The 9,879-nt window shown below is 40.5% G+C and overlaps 1 protein-coding gene across 1 annotated transcript; it reads right to left on the bottom strand.

The window, feature by feature from the left end:
- Window positions 1-624: 624 nt before the first annotated feature.
- GPR55 (G protein-coupled receptor 55) lies at window positions 625-2,252 on the bottom strand. Its single transcript, XM_037407267.1, has one exon. It carries the CDS (start codon window positions 2,250-2,252, stop codon window positions 1,329-1,331), a length of 924 nt encoding a protein of 307 aa, XP_037263164.1. The 3' UTR covers window positions 625-1,328.
- Between the last annotated feature and the right edge of the window lie 7,627 nt (window positions 2,253-9,879).

Genomic DNA, 9,879 nt, shown 5'->3' with positions numbered 1-9,879 from the left:
ATTACAAGCAATGTTAGACCATTTTTACAGCTGTTTTTAAAAGGCACAGAAATGGTTTCCCTGGTGTGAAAGTGTTTCTGGCTAAGAACATAAACCATGCCAATACAATGGTACAAGAAATGGCAGGCTTAAATTGCAACAAGGAAACCTTTAGTGCAGACTCAGAACCAAACTTGCAAATGGCGTAAGGATGGTGACAAACCAGGAGTTTTGCCTGAGAAAGGTTGAGGCATGCCCAGACACATTTTGTGAGGTGTACGGCACAGGCTAGAAGGACTTCTCTAAGGAATGAGGTGGACAAAGCTGGTCCAGTCTTCCAGCTGGGAGGGAGGAGTGTATCAGACAGGTGGTCTCTATTTTTCTGTGATGCAGGGCTTGCTTCCCTAATTCCCCTCCTCCCAGAAAGAATGTGGAGACAGGCAGAAGAATTTCATACATGTGTCATGTTATATCTTTGATTGAAATACAGTTATATAGAAATACAGTTCATCATATACACTCTTTCACTAAATGCTGTATTTGAAGGGGTTCCTCTGGTTTTCATGTGCAAGAACAGTTTTAAAATTGCAGGAGAAAACCATGCTGATTCCTCAGCAAAGATAATCAGAAATGTTTGTTGCTCAAGGAAGTGCTGGTACCTAAGATACCCTGCTGGGGTTGTACACTGGGCAGCCTGTCTTCCATGAAAGAGCAGGGGCTGCTGTCCTGGGTAGCAACCTTGACCAGTGTGTAAAGCTTACAGGAGTGAGGATTCATTATTATCCTGGGCTGGCAAAGCTGTTCAAAGCAAATGAGCTCCAACAGTGCCCTTTTGTAAAATTTACAGAAGGAAAGAACAGAGTCAGACTTTTGGCCAGATACTGCCTTTTAATGCTCAGATTTCTTCTGAGTTAGAAAGAAGGTTTTGAATAGTTATTTCTATATTTGGCCCTTAGCAACAGCTTTCTGATCACATTGGCAAAAGGAAAACTGGTGCAGCAATGACAAAGGCTGATTTTAAGTGGCATTCCAGTGATCTGGGTAGTTTTCCTCTGGCAAGCCTTTCACATTTAGTAGATACTGTCAAGTCTAATGCTTCTTTTGATGTCACTTCGTCACTTTGCTAATGCTGGTTCTTTTTTCCAACATTTTTTCCCTTTTCATCTTTAAAGGGAAGAAAAATATGGAACAGACTCACATTCACTGGAAAAACACTGGTCTTCTCCCTCCTGCACCCTCCCTGCTACGGCCAAAGTGATGCTACTGCTGTGTCAGGAATAATGCTGTCAGTGTCCTGTGAGGCAAGTGGGAGCCAAGGGAGAGGTGTTTTTCCACTGCTGGCAGTCCCATCATGTGGCACAAGGCTTAAAGACAGGACATAGTTCAATAACCTTTTTCAGGTGTGTTTTCTCACGAAATTCTTTTGCGGCAAAGTAATAAAAGATGGCATCCAGGCAGCAGTTCAGGTTGGCTAATATCATTGCCACCTGAATGAAGAGGCTGATGGTTTGCTTCAGACTACAGTCCACTATCACATGCTGTCTTACCAGGCACTGTAGGCAGATCCCAAGGTGAACGGGTGTGAAGCACACCAAAAACACCACAAGGTTGATAATGACTCGTGAAGAGCCACTGCCGTCTGCTTTCTTTTTAGCTTGGCTTTCGTGATTCAGCAGAATCCAGATGTTTTGGGCAGAGCAGAAAACCATCACTGCAAGCGGGATCAGAAATCCAAAAATTTCCACAGAAACAATGAGGGGGATGCTCCATGCCTGTTCTGACATGTTGTAAAAGCATTTTAAATAATCTTTCTTGTGAAACACGTACATTGGGCTGCTGCAGAGCCAAGCTACTGCCCAGATGAAGCAGCAAATCAGGATAGCCCATTTGGGGGATTGGTTAACTCGACTTTCAAATGGGTGCCTTATGCAGATATATCTGTCAACAGTAATGCAGACAATGATGAAGATACTGCCGTACGTGTTGACAAAATAGAGGGACTCTATGAATGAGCACAAAAGTCCCGGCGCCTCTGTGATAGAGTAGTACACCTTGAGCGGGAGTGAGAGAAGCAGCAAGACATCTGCAAGTGCGAGATTGATCATGTACACTGAGGTTCTCGTCTGTTTCTTCCAAAAGCAGCAGAACACGGAGAGGGCCAGAGTGTTGAGAATCAGCCCAAGAATGAAGGTGGGGATGGAGATCCCCAGCCGCAGTGTCTTTGCTAATCTGTCGATATCAGTAAAATTGCATTCTTTGCTGCTGTTGGTCATTTCTCCCCTAAAACAAAAGAGAGAATGGGTTGGAAATGTGTAGGGTTCCCAGTTAATGCCTTGATATATCAGAGCAAGATACTTTCAAAGACAACTCTGGGCTTTTTTGGCTTTGAGCTAGACACTTCACAAATCTTTGGCTATTATTGGAAGCGAACCCTCATTTCAAGGACAGAGCTTTCAGTTTCCAATTTGAGTGGGTTGATCTATTATAAAGGAGCCTGATCCTTGATAACAGGTAGTCATCATCCACTGACTACCATGCCCTTTAAAATAATCCTTTTCAGATGTTGAAGAGACTGACCCATTCAAACATAAGTTTTCAAAACCCGTAAAGTGTACTGGCTGTCTCTAGTGATTTGTATGTCTATTAAAATTTCCATAACACTTACGTTTGATTCCTTTGCTATGCAGAAGTTAGTGAAATTATTGTTCCGTATTAAGGCAGGTCAGACTGATAGCTGGGACTTTACTCTGACATCCATGATTCCTTATGCATTAGTAGCTTTTGCTGATGTGCTTTTACTACACCTGCATTTCTAGGAATATTTTAATTTCATGTAGTGCTTGTATCTGATGCAGTTCTTTAGAAGATCAGCTTAAGAAGACTGATCTTTTATCTAGGTGCAAACTGAGTAAGCACATTTTCTAGCTGTGTTAAACTTTCAGCATTGGTTAAATTTTGGGTTTGCAAGTACTTTAGAGTTTTAACTGATAATCTTAGATAATCTGACAAAGATTATCAATTAGCAAATTATTATTAGCAAATGGAAGGCATGACACCTTAATAATACTGTTTTTTAAAAAAGTATGATTTGTGTGTAACAAGCATTGTTGTCATTCATATATATATAGATATGCTTTAACAAGCTATGCCTTAAAAGTGCTTTTTTTATAGCCTCTTTAAATCAAAATCACAAAAAATCCTATTGTAGGAGAAGAAATTGGTAGTTAAAGTTCCCAGTCCAGCTCAGCCAACAAAGTAGCTCAAAAAAAATTTAGGAATAAGCGAAGAGGTTTTAAGAACTTGATCAAGAAGACAAAAAGCAATGGGTAGCTCATAAGCACTACCAAATGGAGCTGAACTTTGCTAAAGAAACCAAAAACCAATTGGATAAAGATATTTTTGTTGTTGTTATTTACGCGGTAAAGTAAAATGTGAAAGAGAGAGAGAAATGAAGAACAAGTAGGTCTGCTAAATATTAACTGAAGAGGTGGCCTGGGGTTTTGCCAAATCACATACCTCTGCTTTTCATAGGGATGCTGGTACTGTGCTGGAGGTCAGAGGTGGGTTGACTTACAGGAATCATTGAGTGAGAATGGAAATAACTGTATCTGAACACAGAATGCTCACAGAGCTTAACATGCTCATATTAGTAAAAACAGTTTATTTCCAGCTCAGATTATGGAAAGAAGAGGCACATAAAGATGAAGGTCCAACCCAGTAATTGTCACGAAGTATGCATATTATTAGTGTATCTGGAAAAGGATCAGTCTAGTTTATCCATTGAAGGAAAGAGTGTCAATCGTAATTAAAGCAATTTTGTAACTGTTGAATCAAAGCTTCACACAGGTTTTTCAAGAAAACTGCCAAATCGGGCTTTGAAGTGTCTGCTTTTTCAGATAAGGGAAAGGCTGAAGACTGAAGGTACTTGCATTTCAGTAAAGTGTACTAGAAAAAACTGGGGGTTAGAACAAGGGCTGTTAAGTAGGTGAGGAAATGGTTGCAAGCGAGCTGATGAGGACTACGAACAGGCTGGATACAGGTTACTAGGGGAATGCACAAATTCACCAAGAATACTCCTTGGCAGTGTTTCCCCCAGTGACCCCACTGTAGGAGTGGGTGTGATCTGTGAGGAGGTGCTGTTGGTCAGGGGCTGGGTTTGACTGCTACTTCCAGAGAACTGGACTGAGCCACATGTGTTGGACTGTCACAGCTTTGTGAACTTAGCAAACAGCAAAACAAAATCTGGTTGTTATCAGTGGATTTATCTGTCATAAATAAGAACAAAAAGACAATCTTGACTTGTTAGTCAGTCTGAGATTGAGTCAATCCTATCCTTTTGAGCTAGCAAAGTGTGGCAGCTGCTTAGAAAATTATGTGATTGTGGTACATGAGAGGTGAGATAATTCCACTAAAGGTGGAGATGCATTAGTGCCACATGTACAAGGGATTTATTGTAGCTGGATGTTACTGTCACCTGAGAACAGGACAGGTAAGAGGAAATAGGATATAGGAGTGTTGTGCTGTTGTGTGAGCATGGGTGTCCTATGACCAAAAGCATCCATTTAGCTGGGAAAAACCTGATTATGTGAAACATTTTGGGGGAGCAACAACGCCTCTTAATCCAACACTTTATGTGCTTCAGAAATGTGTTAGAAAGTTGCTTGTGATGTCTCTTAAAAGTCCGAGATTTGCTTCTGCTTTCGTCAAGTTTCTATCTCACTGAATGCTTTTTGTTTAGAATGAGTACCAAATTCCATGTAGCACTACTCCTGCAAATTGTTGATTTCAAGAAAGTGTTAGCCAGCTGTCATGGTTTAACCCCAGCCAGCACAGCAACCAAGTGTTATGCAGCTGCTTGTTCAGTGTCCCTGTGTCCCCCCCGCCACCCCCCACCCCCAGCAGGATGGGGAGGAGAATCAGGGAAAAAGGTAAAAGGAATTGTAATAAAAAGTAGAGGGAGAAAGGAATAAAACTCAAAGGGAAAAAAAATAACCAAGTGATGCACAATACAATTGCTTACCACCTGCTGACCGATGCCCAGTCAGTCCCTGGGCAGCGATCAGCTGGCCTCAGCCAGCTCCCCCCGGTTTATGTACTGAGCATGGCATTCTATGGTATGGATTATCCCTTTGGCTGCTTTGGGTCAGCTGTCCTGGCTCTGCTCTCTCCTGGCTTCTTGTGCATCTGCTCACTGGCAGAAATGGGAAACTTGAAAAGTCCTTGATTTAGAGTAAGAATTACTTAGCAACAACTAAACCAGCAGTGTGTTATCAATGTTATGCTCATACTGATTCCAAAACACATCATTGTAGTAGATAGTAAGAAGAAAAGTAACAATCTCAGCTGAACCCAGCACCAGCCTTTAAACTGGTAATTTCAGGTGCTCTGATGGAGTGCCTAATTCTCAAAAACCTTGTATTTTGGATCATTTTGCTCCCCTCAAGTTTAAATTTCACACCTTGAGTAATCCAAGGGAATTGTTTGCACACAGGCCGCACAGAGTAACATCTTTGCTCGAAATTATTTGAAGATTTTCATTGACAAATAACCTTGTGGTCATTTCATAAGCATCATCTTTACTGCATTGTCCAAATTATTACAAAAAATACTGACAATACTCAACCTGAAAAATACCGAACTGTACCAAATACATCTTTCCTGTATGGTAGACACTGATTACTATCTTGGTGGGTAATCACTAAGCATATAGAAGTTTCATACAGATCATGTTTCCTTCGTTCACTTATGAGAATTTTGTGAAAGATAGTGTTAGAAGCCTGTTTCCCCCTCCTACACACTGTCCCCCAGTGCTGCCAGTGTGTCACAGAAGAAAGTCAAATTACTTCTATTTCTGTCATTCTCAGATGAATTTGTGCAAATTGTTACTTACCACTGTGTTGTCTTCTGGGTGCTTGCAAACAGATTCTTCAGTGGGTGATTCCAATATTTTTTCAAATACTGAAGCCAGGCTTAGTGCTCTACCATTTCCCAGCTCCTCCTTCTCCACCTTCTTAAAAGATGGACACCATGTTTGCTCTTTTCCAGTTTTCTGAAGAAAATTCCTCAGTCCTCCACAAGTTTCCTGAAGGAATCACCTGCAGCCCTAGGATTGTTTCAGAGAGCTTTGAGAAGCCAAAAGGTAACGTAAGGACCTGTAATTAACACTACTCAGGGAAGTGTGTCTTATAGCTAGTCCAGACCCTGTGTCATCACTGCTTCATTTGTTCTCAATTTCTCCTCCTGAGTGAGGATTTTCCACTTCCTATGGACTAGTTAAATGTTAATTGGGTTTACTGACAGTAGGAGTTTCTGGCTAAGCTGGCAGCAAAGGCATACTGACCTAGGAAATGGAACAGCAAGGTTTAACAGTATTCGATTCGCTAGGTTTTTTGTAGCGCAGCAGGATGCATGAATAGTTTCCTCTTTGTAGCTCAGATCTGAGCTCGTCTGGCTCTAGTTGGGACTCACCCAAGTCTCTATGTTAGCACAGATTGGAGATGACAGATTAAGTATATTCTAATCTATGAAAGCTTCATTAGCAGAAACATCCTCATCATAAAAGCTGTAACTTACTGTAAATGTAGGTGTAGCTTTAATAGTAAGGAAATGATAATCACATGACAGAACACAGCAAACTGATAATTCTTAATCTAGCTATACTACAAAAAAGGAATGAGGAAAATTCAGGTCACTGCTTCAGCAAAGACATTTCCAGCATTTACCATAATTACCCTTCTAATCAATACTAACCAAGTAATATTACTGCTATGAAGCAGAGTTTGTTTGTATCTATTTTCTAGAACATTATTCATATTAGATGTATTATTCTCTTGTGGATGCACAGAAGAGTAAGATGGCTTAGTGCAATGAAGAGCCTTATCTGCCTTATATCTCATCTGTAGCTGGATAATTTCTTATCATTTTATTCTAAGTATTTTGATTATAAGAAAATATATTTATGCTTAATACTAAAGCAGAAATATTTCTACTTTAAGCTAAGTAACACTACATATTTGATTTTACTGTTTGATCTTCATAAAAATAATCCAGCCAGCTTAAAAATAGTGCTCTACAATCAACACTGCTATTAAACTATAGAAAAAATAAGTTAAATAAGTTATTAGTTGAACTAGGAATGACTTTACCTGAATCTCAGCAAACAGATCAGTGGCATTGCTTCAGACCAGGTTGTTCTACAGAGCATGAGAGCATTTGCTTACAGCCCATACCCTAACAGTACTCTTACTAAATGGCATAACCACATCCGTCTTTTCTTCTTTAGTTTTCTCTCCCATATTTCAAAAGCACTCTGTGTTTCTTTATATAGACAAGTGAAGGTGAAAGAGTGTAAAGACCTGAGTCCTCAGCTGTTTCCACTCAGTCAAGGTAGGGCAGGGAGCAGTTTGTCTCCGAAGCCAGGGTTGGTTTTGGGCTGGACTTTACCTGCTGTGAAGCAACTGAGAGCTTTCATGGGCTTGTGGTGGCTACCTCCAAATTTCCAATTATTACTTGAGCTGGAGGGGAGATGAGGAGCTGGGAAGTTGTAGGAGAGACTGTCATAGAAGTAGGGTTTCCCCCAGTTTCTGCTGTTTGCATCCTGGAGATCAGTAGTTTAGCACTCAGATGTTTTGAAAGATACAGCTACTTACACGCAAGCAGCTGTTAAGCTATTTAAAGGGAATGTGCCAGTTTTAGCCAGTTCAGGTGTTGGATTCATAACTGCAAGTCAGCAAACAAATGCTTATTGGCAAGAGGAGTGAGGTATATGGAGTACTAAGCTAGTGCCTTATATGTGGCTTATATAGTAGCCAAGACACGCTTTTCTTGAAATGAGCTTCCAACGATTTTCCATCAGTAACACTTCCCTGATGGACTCTGAAGCTTTTCCTCTGCTCTGGGAGGTGTCATGCAAAGCCTTTTGGAAAGGTAATTACGCTTGCAAAGAGGGAACAGCAGGAATTTGGGGGTATTCATCTACTACTCTCTTTAGGAGATAGTGGACAAGGGTGGGACATAGCAAAGGACCCAGAGCTGCTGGTCTCAGGTCCTGGCCAGCTGTGGCTTGGTTCGGACAGACATCAGGTGGATGTTCATACTTACATAAAGTGACATAATTTACTGAAAAAAAGTTCATTGCTGTTTGATGACAATGTGACATTCTCATACATCATAATTTTATCTCCAAGCAACAGAATTGGCAGTGTAGAACCCTGAGTAGGGGCTCTTCTGTGTATGTCATATGGACACTTTGTAAGGAGCAGTACAAATAGTCTGTCTCTGGAACCGCTCTGGCTGAAGTATGAAACTCAATTCCTAGTGCCACTCTTCTGACTTGTGGACTGCTCTTTTACCTTGCATATTGCAACCCTCTCCTGTGGCGGGTGTGTGTGTGAGAAAGCTCTAAGTGACATTTTTCAAATTGCCACCTGGCTTTGGAGGTAATTTGGTCTTTCTGGGGAAATTCTGCCCTTCCTGAAGAAAGAGTAGCACCAGCATTTATACCACAGAACTTGGATTTCTTAACAATTTCTTAACACATTTTTTTGTCCCCATCTCATCTAAAAATGAGATTTGAATTTAAAAAAAAAAAAAAAAGAAAAGCAGAACCCAAACAAAGGTGGTGTAAACCTCGTAAGAAAATCATATGCATGGCAGGGGAAGTGAAGGCAACATGATTCATATCTGTTGGGAAATACATTATGGAATTGGGAAGTTTCAAGGGCTTTTCAACTTTTTTCTTTTCAGAGCTGTGGGCTAGCTACAGGTCCCAGCAATGGACAATAGTGAATCTGGAGTCACAAAAAGAAATCTAAGAGTGCAATTAAATATTAGCAGAAAACAAATACCCTACAATTATGTGTGACTTTTGAATCAATTATTCTGTGTCACGTTGCAGCTGAAAGGGAGTTGCTTCTTTAATCCTCTTGCCACAGGCATGTTCCAGACTCAGCTTAAAAATGAATTTTAGTACTTTGGGCTGCCCTCAATTCCAGCACTATGTTCATTCCTTGTAGCTCTATGAACAACTTCCCACTTAGTATCACTTGATGCAGCAGAGCTAAACAAAGCTAAAAGTATCAGCATTTCTGTACATATCAACCGCATGCTTGCTAAGTTGGCAATTTGCTTGTGGTATGTGTAGGTTCATCGCTTGTAGGTAAGCATGTCATTTGTTGGTGTGCATATAAATCAAGGTTGGCCTTTTTGGTTTGAATTAGGACAACTTTAATCTAGAGTATATATAATGAGGGCAAGTTATGAATGACTCCCATACCTGCAGACAGGTTATTGGCTGAGAAATGAGAGTTTGTTTGCTCCCTGCCTTTGGTGACTGCTTTTGTAATTTTTCCCACCAGATGCTATACATGAATATGCTCAGCAGGAATTATTTCAGTGAGTCCTTTGTGCTCCTGGTGCCTTTATCACCCAGAACTGTTGCTTGTGAAATGCTGAATTTCAGGGACCCAGGCAGCTGCATGGCTCTGAGGTTTTCAACGGAAAGAAGGGCTTTGTTTGTTTCAGTTTGTTTATTTTTTTTTTTAATTAGCCACTGAAATGTGCTGGATGTATATTGTTTGTCTTGCCTAGAGACAACAATCTTACCAACCTTATCCTTTCCCAATGTGGCATTTCACCTAGAAAATGAATAAATAGTGGCTGGAAGAACCTAGCCAAACTGAGCAACTAAAAGAAAGTGTATGAGCAAAAGATTTATAACATTTGTGGCAAAGACGAGTAGGGGGGTTTGTGTTCTGGGGTTTTTTTCCTTCTGTTTTTTTTTTAAATTTTTGTTTTGTTTTGTTGTTTTTTGGGTTTTTTTAGAGGTTGGTGAGCCTTATCCATCTTTTAACCTCTAGGTGCAATAAATGCTGCTCTTGCTAAGTCAGGTAACAGCAGGTA

The sequence above is a fragment of the Falco rusticolus genome, chromosome 13 (genome assembly GCF_015220075.1).
Source record: "Falco rusticolus isolate bFalRus1 chromosome 13, bFalRus1.pri, whole genome shotgun sequence".
NCBI classification, from domain to species: domain Eukaryota; kingdom Metazoa; phylum Chordata; class Aves; order Falconiformes; family Falconidae; genus Falco; species Falco rusticolus.
Note: the sequence above shows the minus strand (reverse complement) of the source record. Positions and strands in the feature narration are given on the sequence as shown.